Raw genomic sequence first — 20,239 nt, forward strand, 5'->3', positions numbered from 1 at the left:
GTTTTGTGTGTTTGTATGTGTAAACCCTGCCTTACAAAGAACCCGGTGCAGAAAATGCTGGCCTTACATCTCGTTATTTAACAGCAACAGTTTTTGTGACAAAACTATGGGTAGAATTGAAAATGCAACAAACACATTGAAGTAGAGTATATTGTGATAAATTACAGGCCACACTACTTGCCTAGAGAGTTCTCAGCTATACTTTTCGTGGCTGTTTATTTACCAGGACAAACATATGCTGGCACTAAGACCGTACTCAGTCAGCTGTATAAGGAAATAAGCAAACAGGAAACCACTCACCCAGAGGCGGCGCTCCTAGTGGCCGGAGACTTTAATGCAGGGAAACTTAAATCAGTTCTACCAAATCTCTATCAACATGTTAAATGTGCAACCAGAGGGAAAACAATTCTAGATCACCTGTACTCCACACACAGAGACGTGAACAAAGCTCTCCCTCGCCCTCCATTTGGTAAATCCGACCACAACTCTATCCTCCTGATTCCTGCTTACAAGCGAAAATTAAAGCAGGAGGCACCAGTGACTCGGTCTATAAAAAAGTGGGCAGATGCTAAACTACAGGACTGTTTTGCTATCACAGACTGGAACATGTTCCGGGATTCTTCTGATGACATTGAGAAATACACCACATCAGTCACTGACTTTATCAATAAGTGCATCGAGAACGTACATACCCCAACCAGAAACCATGGATTACAGGCAACATTCGCACTGATCTAATGGGTAGAGCTGCCGCTTTCAAGGTGCGGGACTCTTACAAGAAAGCTTATAAGAAATCCCGCTATGCCCTGCAACGAACCATCAAACAGGCAAAGCGTCAATGCAGGGCTAAGATTGAATCATACTACACCGGCTCCGACGCTCGTCAGATGTGGCACAGCTTGCAAACTATTACAGACTACAAAGGGAAGCACAGCCACGAGCTGCTCAGTGACACGAGCCTACCAGATGAGCTAAATCACTTCTATGCTCGCTTCGAGGCAAGCAACACTGAGGCATGCATGAGAGCATCAGCTGTTCCGGACGACTGTGTGATCACGTTCTCTGTAGCCGACGTGAGTAAGACCTTTAAACAGGTCAACGTACACAAGGCTGCGGGGCCAGACGGATTACCAGGACGTGTGCTCCGGGCATGTGCTGACCAACTGGCAGGTGTCTTCACTGACATTTTCAACATGTCCCTGATTGAGTCTGTAATGTCAACATGTTTCAAGCAGACCACCATAGTCCCTGTGCCCAAGAACACAAAGGCAACCTGCCTAAATGACTACAGACCCGTAGCACTCACGTCCGTAGCCATGAAGTGCTTTGAAAGGCTGGTAATGGCTCACATCAACACCATTATCCCAGAAACCCTAGATCCACTTCAATTTGCATACCGCCCAAACAGATCCACAGATGACGCAATTTCTATTGCACTCCGCACTGCCCTTTCCCACCTGGACCAAAGGAACACCTATGTGAGAATGCTATTCATTGACTACAGCTCAGCGTTCAAGACCATAGTACCCTCAAAGCTCATCACTAAGCTAAGGAACCTGGGACTAAACACCTCCCTCTGCAACTGGATCCTGGACTTCCTGACGGGCCGCCCCCAGGTGGTGAGGGTAGGTAGCAACACATCTGCCACGCTGATCCTCAACAATGGAGCTCCCCAGGGGTGTGTACTCAGTCCCCTCCTGTACTCCCTGTTCACCCACGACTGCATGGCCAGGCACGACTCCAACACCATCATTAAGTTTGCAGACGACACAACAGTGGTAGGCCTGATCACCGACAACGACGAGACAGCCTATAGGGAGGTCAGAGACCTGGCCAGGTGGTGCCAGAATAACAACCTATCCCTCAATGTAACCAAGACTAAGGAGATGATTGTGGACTACAGGAAAAGGAGCACAGAGCACGCCCCCATTCTCATCGACGGGGCTGTAGTGGAGCAGGTTGAGAGCTTCAAGTTCCTTGGTGTCCACATCAACAACAAACTAGAATGGTCCAAACACACCAAGACAGTCGTGAAGAGTGCACGACAAAGCCTATTCCCCCTCAGGAAACTAAAAATATTTGGCATGGGTCCTGAGATCCTCAAAAGGTTCTACAGCTGCAACATCGAGAGCATCCTGACCGGTTGCATCACTGCCTGGTACGGCAATTGCTCGGCCTCCGACCGCAAGGCACTTCAGAGGGTAGTGCGTACGGCCCAGTACATCACTGGGGCAAAGCTGTCTGCCATCCGTTGTCAGAGGAAGGCCCTAAAAATGGTCAAAGACCCCAGCCACCCCAGTCATAGACTGTTCTCTCTACTTCCGCATGGCAAGCGGTACCGGAGTGCCAAGTCTAGGACAAAAAGGCTTCTCAACAGTTTTTACCCCCAAGCCATAAGACTCCTGAACAGGTAACCAAATGGTTACCCGGACTATTTGCATTGTGTGCCCCCCCCAACCCCTATTTTACACTGCTGCTACTCCCTGTTTATCATATATGTATAGTCACTTTAACTATACATTCATGTACATACTACCTCAATTGGCCCGACCCACCAGTGCTCCCGCACATTGGCTAGCCGGTCTATCTGCATTGTGTCCCATCACCCGCCAACCCTTCTTTTTACGCTACTGCTACTCTCTGTTCATCATATATGCATAGTCACTTTAACCATACCTACATGTACATACTACCTCAATAAGCCTGACTAACCGGTGTCTGTATATAGCCTTGCTACTGTTATTTTCAAATGTCTTTTTACTGTTGTTATTTCTTTACTTACCTACACACACACACATTTTTTCCCGCATTATTGGTTAGAGCCTGTAAGTAAGCATTTCACTGTAAGGTCTACACCTATTGTATTCGGGCGCACATAACAAATAAACTTTGATTTGACCTTTCTATTTATTTTTATTTTTATTCGGTACATGAAGGTATCAGTGAAAGGACATTTTGTGTGCAAAAGTACATTTGGTGGAAACATGCTCATAAAGGTTCTACAACATTCGCATGAAAATCTATCACCAATTGGATGGAAACCTAGCTAATGGCACCAATGTTGATATTAGCTAAAGGGCCATTCCATAGTAACAGGATTATGCTGAGACTCATATTGTTCACTTTGAAATGTGTCAAACAAAAACAATTCAAGTTTAAGTAAATGTGTTTTTGTCATGTTTTCAGTGGACAGTGTTAAAAGTAGGCTACATAATCCTTGTTCAAAAAGTTGTATGGCTTGTTAAAGAACTGTGCAGATGCAACCTACATTAAGTTAAGTGGATTCATTCCCAGTAAGAGACATCCTGGGTCCCTGAATTGTACTACACACAAATGCATAATTATATATTTGAACGTCATTCTGTTCATGAAGATGTAGCCTAAATAGTTAGTGGTATAAATGAGGTAATATATGCTCTCATCAAAGGTCATGTCATCTTATGGACCTTTGAAAGGGTAAGATTTTTTTTTTTACTCACAAAGCATAAACCTAAATTTTCTTCTCTTAAGTCTATTTTGCTTTTCAGAATTTGTCAGTGGCATGGTGACACCTGTGAATAATACATCTGAGTGAAAAGACAGACAATTGAATGAATCTTTATTACAACACTAATATCAATATATTTACCATCAATTGATTCACCCCTTCAAGAACTGCATTTGAAACACACAACTATGTTTGTGTTCTTCCTTGCCAATCAATGACCCGAAGTCAAACGCTTTCAAGTGGAGGTGGATTAGAAAAGTCCAAAGAAGGATAGATCCACAAAGATATCCCAGCTACATTTTATTATAACAGAACACACACAGACAAACAGACACTCTTAGCTTTTATTTGACACCCAACTTGATGCTCGTATGAACTTCACATGTTGGTCCACATGGGTCTTTAAACAGTTTCAAACATACATAGCTAGCTACTCTCTTTGTTATACCATACTAGCACCCCATTTGAAACGACTAGTAACGCTATGTGGAATTGCCCTAATTTATTCTATCTGGCAAACATAAGGCTTGTATAGTCAGCTACACACCCAATTTGTCCTCAAATGGCTTTATTAAACTCATATATGTTTAAATATATATATTCGGAAATATCTTTACCTTTAGCTAGTTACATGGATGATTTTCAGGAGTATCGGAAGGTCAGCTAATATTATTGCGGTTGCACATACAGAATCTCGAAAAGTAAAAAGTACCACTACATGTAAAAATACTTTCCTATTTTACTGCCACTTAATGGGCATACATGAAATTGAATCCTACTCCCCTACAGTTGTCAGAGAACAAAAAGAGCTCTCTTGAATGATTTTGAACTAGAGATAAATGTACCAAAAAGAACAGACTTATAATGAGATGGCATTGTATTACATTATTATATCATTTGTAATATGTTCTTTATTACCATCCTCTGACACCACACTAAATATCATATCTGTACTTCTACAGATGGGGGTGCATTACAATTTTGCTCTGTCTTCATACAGAATCGTTGGTGACGTTTTAAGTTCCCGTCATGGTTGAACCCTTTCCCACAGTTAGAGCAGACCACTGTTTTGGTTCTATTGTGAATGAGGAGATGGGTTTTCAGGTGAGCCGCTCTGAAGAAACTCTTGTCACACTGAGTGCAGTGAAACGTCTTCTTCCCTGTGTGGCTCTGCTGGTGGCGTTTAAAGTTCCCCCTTAGGCTAAAGCTCTGTCCACACTCAGAGCAGTGGTAAGGCCTCTCTCCGCTGTGTGTCCGTTGATGGTACGTCAATTCCCATTTCCTACCGAAACATTTTTCACATTGGGGGCAACTAAACGGTTTCTCCCCTGTATGTGTCAACTGATGTCTTCTAAGATCTCTGGAAAAGCCAAAACATTTGTCACACTGAGAGCACTGATAAGGCTTAGGCTTTTCTACTTTGTGTGTTTTCTGGTGTGCATTGAAGGCTTCCAGCTGGCCGGAGGACTTCTTACACTCGTGGACATCATAGGACCTCTGTCCAGTGTGGGTCTCCCTTGTATGTGTCAACTGATGTCTCTTAAGGTCTCTGGAAAAGCCAAAACATTTGTCACACTGAGAGCACCGATAAGGCTTTTCTCCTGTATGGGTTTTCTGGTGTGCTTTTAGAGTTTCCGGCCGGTAGAATGACTTCTTACACCTGAGGCAATCATATGGCCTCTCTTCAGTGTGGGTAATTTGATGTCTTTTGAGATGGGCTGGTCTTCTGTATTCTTTTCCACACTGAGAGCATTTATATGGTCTCTCTCCTGTGTGGCTCTTTTCATGGCTAGTCAGTTGGGTTTGAAATCTGTATCCTTTTCCACACTGAACGCATGTATATGGTCTCTCTACTGTGGGGATCATTTCATAGCTGGTCAGATGGGTTTGTCTTCGTAATCCTTTCCCACATCTGTGTTTTTTGAGTGAATCAGCGAAGACGTAGTTATTCCCACAGTCTGCACAGTGATATGGTTTCTCTCCTGTGTGACTCTTCTGATGTGTTTTCATAACATATTTATTGGAGAAGCTCTTGCCACATTGTGGGCATGTGGCTTGGGTTGCTATGATTTTCCGAAACTTTAGCAGAGTGATGTACTCTTCAGGGTGGGCCCTCTTGAGGTGCCCGTGAAAAAAGCGTTCTATGGTGAAACCGAGCGTACAATGAGGGCATGGGTAGAAGGAGGAGGACCCATTTTTAGAGTCACCTAAAGGACAGAGATAAAAACATCAAATGAACTACAGTTATATTTCATTATAGAGCCATAGTTATTGAGAAATGAAACGTGTCATGTACATGTAACACATTATTATATCTCTACACCATAACTGCAACCCACCCCACCAATTGTACTCACTGAAATCAGCAGCATTAGCTTTCTCATCTGTATCTAGTGTCATCCCTGGATCCAATGATGTCTTGCTGCAATCTTCAATCTTCAATCCTCCTGAAACGTCATGCTCATTGTTTTCACAGTCCTTTGAAGCAGAAATGAGGCGGGTATTCAGTCAAAGTCAGTTACAGTATTTTCAAGAATTGGCGGAATACTAACTAGGCCCAGCACTCAAGCTAGTAGCTACTCAAGAAAGCTATGCTTTGTGTTTGTGAAATCTTAACTTTATTATGAAGCTATAGGCTTAAATTTAGACATTGTCGCCATACCTATACCTGGCCTACTTCTTGTATGTCAGTAGCCCACTCCAAATGCAGTCAATTAGTGGCAGAAAGAATGAAGGTTTAAAGCTAGGTTTGTGGTACACAGCTTTTAATAGGTAAGGTGCAGAACGTTCAAAACAACTAGGAATGAAGACACCTTTAGTTTGAACCTACAAGAAGCTAACCCTACAAAACATATCAAAGTGTGTATTTCAGTAAGTACATTATTAAATGCTTGAACTCACCTGCACATTATCACTTTCCATCTCACTGTCCTCTGTATCTGAGCATGATGATGATGTTTCCAACGGTTCCCAAGGCACTGGCACTTTCACAACATCCTCATCTTCTGACTTCAACCAGTCTTCATTCTCTTCTTCCTTAACTGTAATTAAGGCAACTTCCTCTTCATCTACTGGCAGAAGGGAGCATTCTTCAGACTCCTCTTTGACTGGGACTGGAGAATGCAGCACCTGACACAGAGAAAACATCATTCATTCAGCATCATCATTCTAACAATAACTCTGGGCCTCGTAAATGAGCTTGCACAGTGTTAAGGAGGCACTTACCTTTACTTTGAGGTAAGTCATGCTTTTATGTCCACACTCTTGCTCTGTGACTACATGGATGTCTGAAAGTGGATCAAAGGAGGTATCTTGTTCATCAGAGTCCTCATTTTGACAAACCTGGGACTTCTCAACTCTTAATGGCACAGTTGAAATCTGGAGTTCATCAGCTTCCTCTTTGACCTGCCTCCAATGCAGTGAGGGATCATAGAACAGACCATGGTTGATGTTAGAAGAATAACATCTATTTGACCAATAAAACTTGTTAATGAATAGCCGCTCGTTTTAGATATTGTATAATGAAATTGCTTCTCATTTTGAAGAATGCATGAAGTGTGGGTTAACCTACAAAAAGCTCTTCTGGCTGACCACTGCTTTCATATCTCCCATATTGATTCATCTTCAGCAGATGATGAACAGACTCGTGACCTGCCAATAAAAAAACAACCCACCCAGATGTTTAGTTAGATCACAAGGATCAACAAAGCCCATATGAAAGTCAACAATGACACCAAATGTTGATGGTAGCTAAAGGGCAATTCCAGAATAACAGAATTATACTGAGTCAGACGTTTCACTTTAAATGTATGTCAAACAAAAACAATTCACTGCAAAGTTTAAGTACATTTTCAGAGGGCATTGTTAAAAGTAGTAATTGTGCATAGAGTGGTATGGTTTATTAAAGAACTGTGCAGATGCCAAGTTTGGTAACAGAATGATGGTATGAATCTTTTTTTTCTTTGTGACATTTTCCAAAAATGTAAATATCTGCTCCAAATTATAATTCAAAGATGTCTGCAGAAAAAATGGGCAGTCAGCAATATCAACTTTAGTTTGAAAAACAACCTTTGGTTATCAAACTACATTAAGTGAACTGGATTAACACACGGTAACATAATTATGGTAATGGTATGACATCATTGGTCCCTGATTTGTACTCCACAGAAATCAATAATTATGGGGTTGAATGTCATTACATTCATGATGATGTAGCCTGAATAGTTAGAGGTAGAAATATGTAATATATCCTCTCAAGGTAATTTCTTCTTTTAGCAATGCGTTTCTACATTTTAAAAGATAATTGCAAAACACAGCATACATGTTCTGTATTTTAGCCTGTGATTTAAAACACATTCCGTTTTAAGTATTTTTCTTTGACCTCATAATTCCATTTCTCTTTTAGTCTTGTATCTTCTTTGCTTTTCAGCATTTGTCAGTGGCATGGTGACAATCTGTGAATAATACATTTGAGTGGAATGACTGATGGACAATTGAATGAATCTTTATTACAACACTACTAGTATCAAGATGTTTACAATCAATTAATTCACCCCTTCAAGAACTGCATTCGAGAAAGAACACACAACTAATTGTTTCTCGCTTGCTAATAAGATAATGAGGTTAAGTCAAACGTTTTCAAGTGGAGGTGGATTCGAAAAGTCCAAAGCGGAATAGCTAGCTAGCTCCACAATGAGATCCCAGCTGCATTTGATAATGAAGTACGACAGATACGCACTCTTTGCTTTCATTTGACATGCTCCTATGAACTACACACGTTGGTCCTAATGGGTCCTTCATAATACCTAGTCTTCAAACATGTAACGTTATAGCTACTCTTTGTTATACCGGTACTGTACTAGTACGTGGAATTGCCCTAAAGCATACTAGCTAACTAAAGTTATCTGTTATAGCTAGCAAACAGATGGATTGTATAGTTAGCTACATACCCAACTTGTCATCAAATGGCAATAAAGCTCATATAAACAAGGAAAATATCTTTACCTGCTTGCTAGTTACATAGACAGATCTAAGTCTCAGGGAATATTATTAAGGTTGCACATACGGAAACTCGAAAAGACCAATTTGAAAATATTTTATTTTCCTTAAATGTATTTTACTGCCATCTGCTGGGCATACATTTACATGAATCCTACGTCAGATAAGGAAAAGGCCTGTCTTGAATGATTTACATTTTCAACTAGACCAATGTACCAATAACATACTTAATTAGGTGGCAGTGTATTACATCAGTTACATTATCATATATTTATAATATGTTCTTTATTGCAATCCTCTGACACCTACTCACTAAAGATCATATAAGTACTTCTTCCGTTACAACTTTACTCGGTCTTTACACAGAATCGTTGGTGACGTTTTAAGTTACGTCCTAATTGAATCCTTTCCCCAAACAGAGCATTTAAATGGTCCCTCTCCTGTATGGATAATTTCATGGCTGGTCAGACTAGTTCGTCCGCTGAATCCTTTGCCACACTCAAAGAGCATTTATATGCTCTCCCCAGCGTGAGTCCATCTGTGTCTTTTAAGTGCATCAGCGTAGACAAAGCTCTTTCCACAGTCTGCACAGTGATGGGATTTCTTCCCTGCATGAGTCCTCTGATGCGTTTGCATAACATATTTATTGGTGAAGCTCTTGCCACATTGCGGGCATGTGGCTGGGGTCACCCGTAAACTCCCTCTTTTATAGGCTTTGATTTTCCCAGTCTTCAGCATTTCAATGTAATCTTTAGGGTGGTCCCTCTTCAGGTGCCCAAGGAAAAAGCGTTCTATGGTGAAGCCGATTGCACAATGGGGGCAGGGGTAGAAGGAGGACCCCCCTTCAAAGCCACCTACAGGAAAGCGAGAAAAACATCAAATGAACTCAAGTTCTACTCCATTAGAGCCATTCCACTGGGCACACACTGGTTGAATCAATGTTGTTTCCACGTCATTTCAATGGAATGACGTTGAACCAACATGGAATAGATGTTGAATTGATGTTTGTGCCCAGTGAGATGTTTCATTGATCATTAACTATTTGTCATTTACATGTAACACATTATTATATCTAGACCATAACTGCAACCCACCCCACCAATGGTACTCACTGAAATCAACAGCATTAGCTTTCTCATCTCTATCTGGTACCATCCCTGGATCCAATGATGTCCTGCTACAATCTTTAATCTTCACTCCTCTTGAAACATCACGCTCATGGTTTTCACAGTCCTTTGAAGCAGAGATGAGGGGGGATTCAGTTCAGTCAGAAAGTCGATTCCCACTGGGCACACAACGTAATTTCAAGGTGGAAATTTTTATAATATTTGGTTGAGACGTTGATCAATGAGAGTTTAACCTTTATTCACCCGCTCAAAAAGACAGCCAGAAGTTTGTTGAATTCCCAATGTGTTATCACTACACTTTCAAACATCTAAAAGAACAATTGAATTCCAATAGAATAACAATGTCAGATTTTTGGTTTAGTTGTCATCTACACTGAGTATACAAGGCATTAAGAACACCTGCTCTTTCCATGACATGTGTGCCATTCAGAGGGTGAATGGGCAAGACAAAAAATGTAAGTGCCTTTGAACTGGGTATGGTAGTAGGTGCCAGGTGCACCGGTTTGTGTCAAGAACTTGGCCACGACTGCACGGCCAGGCACGACTCCAACACCATCATTAAGTTTGCTGACGACAACAGTGGTAGGCCTGATCACCGACAACAATGAAACGGCCTATAGGGAGGTTTTCGGAGAACTGACAGTGTGGTGCAAGGACAACAACCTCTCCCTCAATGTGAGCAAGACTAAGGAGCTGATCGTGGACTCCAGGAAAAGGTGGGCCGAACAGGCCCCCATTAACATCGACGGGGCTGTAGTGGAGCAGGTCGAGAGTTTCAAGTTCCTTGGTGTCCACATCACCAATGAACTATCATGGTCCAAACACGCCAAGACAGCCGTGAAGAGGGCACGACAAATCCTATTTCCCCTCAGGAGGCTGAAAAGATTTGGCATGGGTCCCCAGATCCCCAAAAGGTTCTACAGCTGCACCATCGAGAGCATCCTGACCAGTTGCATCACCGTCTGGTATGGCAACTGCTCGGCATCTGACCGTAAGGCGCTACAGAGGGTAGTGCGAACGGCCCAGCACATCACTGGGGCCAAGCTTCCTGCCATCCAGGACCTATATAATAGGCGGTGTCAGAGGAAATCCCATAAAATTGTCAGACTCTAGTCACCCAAGTTATAGACTGTTTTCTCTGCTACCGAATGGCAAGCTGTAACGGAGTGCCAAGTCTTGGAACAAAAGGCTCTTCAACAGCTTCTACCCCCAAGCCATAAGACCGCTGAACAATTCATAAATTCACCACCGGACAATTTACATTGACCTCCCCACCTCCTTTTGTACACTGCTGCTACTTGCTGTTTGTTACCTATGCACAGTCACTTCGCCCCCACCTACATGTACAGATTACCTCAACTAGCATGTACTAGCCTGTACCCCCGCACACTGACTCGGTACCGGTGCCCCCTGTATACAGCCTCGTTATTGTTACTTTTTATTATTACTTTTTATTTTAGTCTACTTGGTAAATATTTTCTTCTTCTTGAACTGCACTGTTGGTTAAGGGCTTGTAAGTAAGCATTTCACGGTAAAGTTTACACTTGTTGTATTCGGCGCATGTGACAAATAAAGTTTGATTTGAGAACTGCAATGTTGCTGGTTTGTTCATGCTCAACAGTTTCCCTTATTTATTAAGAACGGTCCACCACCTAAAGGACATCCAGCCAACCTAAGAACTGGGGAAAGCATTGGAGTCAACATTGGCCAGCATCCCTGTGGAACGCTTTCGACATCTTGTAGATTCCATGCCCCGACAAATTGAGGCTGTTGAGGGCAAAAGTGTGGGGGGGTGCAACTCAATATTAGGAAGGTGTTCCTGTTTGGTATACTCAGTGTAAATGTGTTATCAGTGTGCTTTCAGGCATTTAAAAGCACAGCAAAGTTCAAATGGGAATACAATGTCAGATATTTTGTATTTATAAAACAACTTAGTGTCATCACTGTGCTTTATCTAACAGCACAACCAAATGACCTGGATTGCAGTTAGAGATTACATTAAAAGTACATAGTGCAATCAATTCTGTTCTGAGATTCTGTGCAGATTATTATAGCAATTGTGAAGATCTACAGACCTGCGACCTTTGCATGCTATCTTGAACATGCACCCTTTCTATGATTCCATAAGACATTTATAGTTACTGTAACCTCAAAATGTGGCCATGGATGTGTTACTCATTTTAAGTTTCAATAAATACTATTACATTAGTTTGTAAGATAAAGAAAACAGCCTTAGCTTAAAGTTATTACGAAAGTCATATTGAATTGTGTGTGGTTGACAACGCAATCAAATATCAACATTGGATGTGGGTACGCAGACCCATGAGCCACTGCGGCCACTCATGATGAGTTCCGTCTTTTTGTGGCCCCCACCCCATCAAAGTTTCCCAGTAGCTGCGCTACTGCCGTAATTAAAATTAATACATTTAGATGTGTCACTCATAACACCCCATAATGTCAAAGTGGAATTATGTTTATAGACATTTTTTTTTATGAATTAATAATGAAAAGCAGAGATATCGTGAATCAACAAGTATTCAACCCCTTTCTTGAGGCAAGCCTAAATAAGTTCAGGCGTAAAAATGTGCTAAACCAGTCACATAATACGTTGCATGGACTCATTCTGTGTGCAATAGTGTTTAACATGATTTTTGAATGACTACCTCATCTCTGTATCCCACACTTATACTGAACAAAAATATAAACGCAACATGGAAGTGTTGGTCCCATGTTTCACGAGCTGAAATAAAAGATCCCATAAAGGTTCCATATGCACAAAAAGCTTATTTCTCTAATATTTTGTGCACAAATTTGTTTACATCCCTTTTAGTGAGCATTTCCCCTTTGCCAAGATAATCCACCCACCTGACAGGTGTGGCATATCAAGAAGCATGATCATTACACAGGTGCACCTTGCGCTGGGGACAATACTGCCCTACCAACCAAAAAGGCAGTGACAAACTAATTTTGGACCAAATGAGCAATGTCATTTTTGCTACATTAAATACATTCTTAATCATGTGGACAAGTATCCTGCCTCTATTGTATTGTGTTTGAGAAAATTGGGGTCATGTTAGCAGTAACTGCAAAAAAGTTACTGTGAAACCAAGGTAAATAAAAGCAATTTTTCTCAGTTCCACACTATGAGTAGTTACTGCCTTTTTGCTTGGTAGGGTAGAATAAAATACCACTAAAATATGCAGTTTTGTCACACAACACAATGCCACAAGATTTTAGGGAGCGTGCAATTGGCATGCTGATTACAAGAATGTAGTGTTCCTTTCTCTATCATAGGCCACCTCCAATGTTATTTTAGAGAATTTGTAAGTACGTCCAACCGGCGTCACAAAAGCAGACCACGTGTAACCACACCAGCCCAGGACAATCACATCCGACTTTTTCACCTGCGGGATCGTCCGAGACAAGCCAGCAGGACAGCTGATGAAACTGAGGAGCATTTCTGTCTGTAATAAAGCCTTTTGGTGTGGGAAAAACACATTCTGATTAGCTGAGCCTGGCTCCCCAGTGGGTGGCCCTGGCCCCCAAGTGGGTGGGCCTACAGCTGCACCTCTGCCCAGTCATGTGAAATCCATAGATTATGGGTTAATGAATGTATTTCAATTGACTGATTTTCTTATATGAACTGTAACTCAGTAAAATCGTTCCATGTTGTGTTTATATTTTTGTTCAAGGTCCCTCAGTTGAGCAGTGAATTTCAAACACAGATTCAACCACAAAGGGAGGTTTTCCAATGCCTTGCAAAGGGAACCTATTGGCAGATGGGTAAAAAAATTAAATAAAGCCGACATTGAATATCCCTTTGAGCATGGTGAAGTTCTTCTTTATACTTTGGCTGGTGTATCAATACACCCAGTCACTACAAAGATACAGGTGTCCTTCCCACTCAGTTGCCGGAGAGGAAGGAAACCACTCAGGGATTACACCATGAGCCCAATGGTGACTTTAATGGCTGAGTTTAATGGCTGTGATAGGAGATAACTGTTGATGGATCAACAAAATTGTCATTTAGCTTAGTATTGTGGAGTAACTAAATCAAATCAAATATATTTATATAGCCCTTCTTACATCAGCTGATATCTCAAAGTGCTGTACAGAAACCCAGCCTAAAACCCCAAACAGCAAGTAATGCAGGTGTAGAAGCACAGAGTGAAAGGAGGAAGCCTGTACAGAATACAAATATTCCAAAACTTGCATCCTTTTTGCAATAATGCACAAAAGTAAAACTGCCAAAAATGTGTCAAAGAAAGGAACTTCATGTCCTGAATACAAAGTGTTATGCTTGGGGAAAATCCAACAACATCACTGAGTACCACTCTTCATATTTTCAAGCATGGTGGTGGCTGCATTATTTTATGGGTATGATTGTCATCGGCAAGGACTAGGGAGATTTGTAGGATAAAAAAGAAACTGAATAGAGTCAAGCTCAGGCAACAACAAAATAAGTATGCTTTCCAACAGACACTGGGAAACAAATGCACCTTTCAGCAGAACAATAACCTAAAATAACCTAAGGCCAATATTGTACAGTCCAGGTGTTCAAAGCTCTTAGACCTACCCAGAAAGACTCACAGCTGTATTCGCTGCACAGGTGATTCTAACATGTATTGACTCAAGGGTGTGAATACTTATGTAAATGAGACATTTCTGTATTTCATGTTCAATAAATTTACTAAAATTTCTTAAAACATGTTTTCACTTTGTCATTATGGGGTATTGTGTGTAGAGGGGTGAGAGATTTTTTTTTTTTTTGAATAAATGTTGAATTCAGGCCGTAACAACAAAATGTGGAATAAGTCAAGGGGAATTAATACTTTCTGAAGCCACGTCACAATACGTTGCCAAAATGCATTGATTCAACAAGTTTTTTGCCCAGTGGGATACCTTTAAGAATTGGCGGAATACTAACTAGGCCCAGCACTCAAGCTAGTAGCTGCTCAAGAAAGCTATGCTTTGTGTTTGTGAAATCTTAACTTTATTATGAAGCTATAGGCTTAAATTTAGACATTGTCGCCACACCTATACCTGGCCTACTTCCTGTATATGTCAGGAGCCCACTCCATATGCAGTCACATAGTGGCAGAAAGAATGAAGACTGAAAGCTAGATTTGTGGTACTAGGTAGGGTAGGGTGCAGAATGGTGAAAACAACTAGTGGAACGAATTAACTTTTAGTATGGCCCTACAAGAAGCTAACCCTACAAAACATCTCAAAGTGTGTATTTCACTCAGTACGTTATTAAATGCTTGAACTCACCTGCACATGATCACTTTCCATCTCACTGTCCTCTGTATCCTCTGTATCGGCGCATGATGATGATGTTTCCAATGGTTCCCAAGGCACTGGCACTTTCACAACATCCTCATCTCCTGACTTCAACCAGTCTTCATTCTCTTCTTTCTTCACTGTAAATAGGGCAACTTCCTCTTCATCTACTGGCAGAAGGGAGCATTCTTCAGACTCCTCTTTGACTGGGACTGGAGAAGGCAGCACCTGACACAGAGAAAACATAAAGTACCAGTCACAAGTTTGGACACGCCTAATCATTCAAGGGTTTCTCCTTATTTTTTACTATTTTCTACATTGTAGAATAGTAGTGAAGACATCAAAACTATGAAATAACACATATGGAATCATGTAGTAACCAATTTAAAAAAAATCTAAATAGATTTTATATTTAATATTCTTCAAAATAGCCACCATTGGCCTTGATGACAGCTTTGCACACACTTGGCATTCCCTCAACCAGCTTCATAATTTCAGCATTTCAATTAAAAAGGTGTGCCTCGTTAAAAGTTAATTTGTGGAATTTCTTTCCTTCTTAATGCGTTTGAGCCAATCGGTTGTGTTGTGACAAGGTAGGGGTGGTATACAGAAGACAGCCCTATTTGGCAAAAGACCAAGTCCAAATTATGGCAAGAACAGCTCAAATAAGCAAAGAGAAACGACAGTCTATCATTACTTTAAGACATGAAGGTCAGTCAATCAGAAAAATTTCAAGAACTTTGAAAGTTTCGTCAAGTGCAGTTGCAAAAACCATCAAGAGCTATGATGAAACTGTCTCTGATGGGACCGCCGCCACAGGTAAGGAAGACCCAGAGTTACCTCTGCTGCAGAGGATACGTTAAACCTCCAAGCTGTGTAAGAGCTATTTGACCAAGAAGGAGAGTGATTGAGTGCTGCATCAGATGACCTGGCCTCCACAATCACCCGATCTCAACCCAATTGAGATGGTTTGGGATGAGTTGGACCGCAGACTGAAGGAAAAGCAGCCAACAGGTGCTCAGCATACTCCTTCAAGACTGTTGGAAAAGCATTCCAGGTGAAACTGGTTGAGAGAATGCCAAGAGTTTGCAAAGCTGTTATCAAGTCAAAGGGTGGCTACTTTGAAACCATTGAATGAGTAGGTGTCCAAACTTTTGACTGGTACTGTAATTCTAACACCTCTGGGCCTTGTAAGTGGGCTTGTAGTGTTAAAGAGATACTTACCTTTAGATGTGTCATGCCTTTATGTCCACACTCCTGCTCTGTGACTCCATGTATGTCTGAAACTGTGTCAAAGGAAGGATCTTGTTCATCGGGGTCCTCCTTTAGACAAACCTGGGATGTTTCAACTCCTAAAGACACAGCTGAAATCGGACATTCTTCAGCCTCCTCTTTAACCTCACTCCAAAGCAGTGAGTGATCCTAGAACAGACCATGGTTGGTGTTAGAAGAATAAACTACATTTGACCAATAAAACTTGTTAATAGATAGCCGATTAGTTTAGATGTAAAACTAAATATTTTATCATTTTGAAGAACGAATAAAAATGTGGGTTAACTTCTTCTGGCTGATCACTGCTTTCACGTCTCCCATATTGATCCATCTTCAGTAGATGAACAGACTCGTGACCTGTCAATAACAAAACAAACCACCCAAATGTTGAGTTAGATCAATTAGGATTAAGTACCTTGTCGGCTCTGGGATTCAAACTAGCGATTTTTCGGTTTCTGGCCCAACGGTCTTAACCGCTAAGCTACCTTCCCCCCTGATGTTAGCTTAAGGGCAATTCCAAAGTAACAGAATTATGCTCTGACACATATTTTTCTATGTATGCCAAAAAACAACAATTAATTGCAAAGTTTAAGTAAATGTGTTTTGTTAACATTTCCAGTGGACATTGTTAAAAGTAGTCCTTGAGTATAGAGTGGTATGGTTTGTTAAAGAACTGTGCAGATGCAGTTTGGTAACAGAATTAAGTTTTCCAAAAAACATAAATATCTATTCCAAATTATAATTCAAAGATGTCTGCAGAAAGAATGGGCAGTCAGCAATATCAACTTGAGTTTCAAAAACAACCTTTGGTTATCAAACTACATTAAGTGAAGTGGATTAACACAGAAACAGAACTATGGTAATGGAATGACATCATGGGTCCCGGATTTGTACTCCACAGAAATGAATAATTATGGATTTGAATGTCATTATATTCATGATGATGTAGCCTGAATAGATACACAGGTGGAAATGTCATTTATGCTCTCAAGGTAATACTGTATTCTTTTAGCAATTTGTATGGACATTTGAAAGGGTAAATGACAAAACTCACAACACAAGAAACATACTTTGAACAAAGAAAATTTATTCTGTTTTAAGTTCCTCTTTGACCTCATAACTTCCCTTCTTTAGTCTTTATCTTTTTTGCTTTTCAGCATTTGTCAGTGGCATGGTGACAATCTGTGAATAATACATTTGAGTGGAATGACTAATGGACATTTGAATGAATCTTTATTACAACACTACTAGTATCAAGATGTTTACCATCAATTAATTCACCCCTTGAAAACTGCATTTGCTAAATCACAAACGCACACGTGTGTGTTCCTCCCCCAGCCAATCAGTGACCGTCTTCAAAGTTTCTGTACAAAACACTTTCAAGTAGATATGGATTCAAAAAGTCCAAAGAGGGATAGATCCACAATGATATCACAGCTGCATTTGATTATGAATGACCAAACCCTTAGCTTTCATTTGACACCCAATATGACATGCTCCTAAGAACTACTACACTTACACTCCCTAGAGTTTTCACTGGTCAGCTTTACCCACGCCTGGATCCATGTGAACTACAATCCCGATGCTGTTTTAATAATCATTGCTTATGATACGGGTTTCTAAACACTTGGCCTTTATATTTGATATCAGCGAGAAAGAATGTTTCAAATTAAAAATATACTTACTGTAACAGATTTGCACAGATCCATATACTGTGTGTGCCTCCAGTTGACAAACTACACTTCCTCCCCAGCTACGCTTACCCCAGGCTTTTCCAAATTAATTTAGTTTTTTGCCCTAGCACTACACAGCTGATTCAAATAATCAACTAATAATCAAGCATTAGGGCCTGGTCCGGGGGTGAGCAACATGCTGTGCGCCTCAGACTCGTTGAAGTATAAATCTTTATCCAAATCAAGGTTAGTGATCGCTGTTCTGATGTTCAGAAGCTCTTTTCGGTCATAGGAAATGATGGAGGAAACATTATGTACAAAAACAGTTAATATCAGCGCAACCCCCCCCACAAAATAGCAGAATTGGTCAGCAGACAGTAAAATGGCTGCTATCCAATCCAGCGCCATTCTCTCAATGTTTGATAGAGAAGTTCAAATCTTGTGCAAGTTCAAATCCTATGCAAGTTTTCACCATTATGCTAGCTTAATCTTGCTCACTCAGAGCTATGGCTAATTTAGGTTCCAAATTTCCACCCTGTTAGGATTATGTACGTAACAGGTTGGAAAATGGACCCGAAAAGTATGTATACACAAAGCTTATTTCTCTCCAGTTTTGTGCGCAAATGTGTTTACATGCCAGTTTGTGAGTATTTCTCCTTTGCCAAGATAATCCATCCACCTGACATTCGTGGCATATCAGGAAGCTGATTAAACAGCATGATCAGGGGACAATAAAAACCCACTAAAATGTGTAGTTTTGTCACACAACACAATGCCACAGATGTCTCAAATTCTGAGGGAGTGTGCAATTCTCATAGTGAGTGCAGGAATGTGCACCAGAGCAGTTGCTAGAGAATTTTATGTTAATGTCGCTACCCTAAGCCACCTCCAAAGTAGTTTTCGAGAATATGGCAGTAGTCCAAACGGCCACAAACACAGAGCACATGTAACCACGCCAGCCCAGGACCCCCACACCCGGTTTCTTCATCTGCGGGATCATCTGAGACCAGCCACCCAGACAGCTGATGAAACAGTGGGTTTGCACAAACAAATAATTTATGCACAAACTGTCAGAAACCTTATCAGGGAGGCTCATCTGCGTGCTCGTCGTCCTCACCTGGATGTTGACCAAATTGCAGTTCGGAGTTGTAACTGACTTCAGTGGGCAAACACTCACATTTGATGGCCACTGCCACGTTGGCGAAGTGCGCTCTTCACGGATGAATCAGTTTCAACGATATCGGGCAGACATTGTGTATGGCGTCGTGTGGTGAGCAGTTTGCTGATGTCAACGTTGTGAACAGAGTGCTCAATGTTGAGGTTATGGTATGCGCAAGCATAAGCTATGGACAACGAACACAATTGCATTTTAATCGATGGCAATTTGAATGCACAGAGATACCGTGATGAGATCCTGAGGCCCATTGTCGTGCCATTCATCCGCCACCATCACCTCATGTTGCAGCATAATAATGCAAGGCTCTGTACACAATTCCTGGATGTTGAAAATGTCCCAGTTTTTCCATGGCCTGCATACTCACCATACATTTCACCCATTGAGCATGTTTGGGATGCTTTGGACGTGTGCGACAGCGTATTCCAGTTACCGACAATATTCAGCCACTTAGCACAGCCATTGAAGAGGAGTGGGACAACATTCCACAAACAGCCGGATCAACTCTATGCGAATGATATGTGTTGTGTTGCATGAGGCAAATGGCGGTCACACCAGACACTGACTGGTTCTGATCCACGCCCCTACCTTTTTTATGTAGGTATTTGTGACCAACAAATGCATAGCTGTATTCACAGGCATGTGAAATCCATTGATTAGGGCCTAATGTATTTATATTGACTGATTACCTTATATTAACTGTAACTCAGTAACATCTTAGAAATTGTTGCATGTTGCGATTATTAATATTTTTGTATACTAGTACGTGGAATTGCCCAAAAGCTAACGTTGGCTTGTAGCTAGATAGCTATCTATTATATTCTAGCTAGATAATCCGCTTCTATTTGGCAAAATGATGGCTTGTACAGCTAGCTACACAACCAACTTGTCATCAAATGGCAATAAAGTTCATATATGTTTAGATAAATATATACGCATAAAAATATATTTACCTGTAACATGGATGTTTTCAGAAGTATCCGAGACTCGGGGAATATTATTGCGGTTGCACATACGGAACCTCGAAAAGACCAAAATACCAGAATTTGAAAATACATTCCTTTCCTTTAAAGGGTATTTTTTGCTACCTCTGCTGGGCATACATGAAAGTGAATCATACTTCCCTGCAATTGGTACGTCAAAAGAACGAAAAGGCATGTCTTCAATGAGTTTGAACGAGACCAATGTACCAACAAGAACAGAACCCCGTTAGACCCCTTTCTGT

General features: G+C 41.0%; 2 protein-coding genes across 5 annotated transcripts; both read right to left on the reverse strand.

Annotated features, from left to right (window-relative positions):
• Positions 1 to 3,813: 3,813 nt before the first annotated feature.
• LOC120054881 (zinc finger protein 883-like) lies at positions 3,814 to 8,548 on the reverse strand. Of its 3 annotated transcripts, none has more exons than XM_039002588.1 (6): positions 8,492 to 8,548; positions 7,059 to 7,138; positions 6,713 to 6,892; positions 6,389 to 6,616; positions 5,845 to 5,965; positions 3,814 to 5,694 (listed from the first exon to the last, which is right to left on the reverse strand). In XM_039002588.1, the coding sequence occupies exons 2-6, from the start codon at positions 7,107 to 7,109 to the stop codon at positions 4,430 to 4,432; spliced, it is 1,845 nt and encodes a 614-aa protein (XP_038858516.1). In that variant the 5' UTR covers positions 7,110 to 7,138; positions 8,492 to 8,548; the 3' UTR covers positions 3,814 to 4,429. The 3 variants fall into 3 exon arrangements, with proteins under 3 accessions (XP_038858516.1, XP_038858517.1, XP_038858518.1); XM_039002589.1 differs by having other exon boundaries at positions 6,713 to 6,896; XM_039002590.1 differs by having other exon boundaries at positions 6,713 to 7,138.
• A 19-nt stretch (positions 8,549 to 8,567) lies between these two features.
• LOC120054882 (zinc finger protein 266-like) lies at positions 8,568 to 20,037 on the reverse strand. 2 transcript variants are annotated; one of them, XM_039002591.1, is made up of 6 exons: positions 19,968 to 20,037; positions 16,454 to 16,524; positions 16,120 to 16,317; positions 14,887 to 15,123; positions 9,598 to 9,718; positions 8,568 to 9,339 (listed from the first exon to the last, which is right to left on the reverse strand). In XM_039002591.1, exons 1-6 carry the CDS (start codon positions 20,026 to 20,028, stop codon positions 8,996 to 8,998), a joined length of 1,032 nt encoding a protein of 343 aa, XP_038858519.1. In that variant the 5' UTR covers positions 20,029 to 20,037; the 3' UTR covers positions 8,568 to 8,995. The 2 variants fall into 2 exon arrangements, with proteins under 2 accessions (XP_038858519.1, XP_038858520.1); XM_039002592.1 differs by lacking the exon at positions 19,968 to 20,037 and adding an exon at positions 19,382 to 19,542.
• Positions 20,038 to 20,239: the final 202 nt, after the last annotated feature.

This window comes from Salvelinus namaycush, chromosome 10 (assembly GCF_016432855.1).
Source record: "Salvelinus namaycush isolate Seneca chromosome 10, SaNama_1.0, whole genome shotgun sequence".
Lineage (NCBI taxonomy): Eukaryota > Metazoa > Chordata > Actinopteri > Salmoniformes > Salmonidae > Salvelinus > Salvelinus namaycush.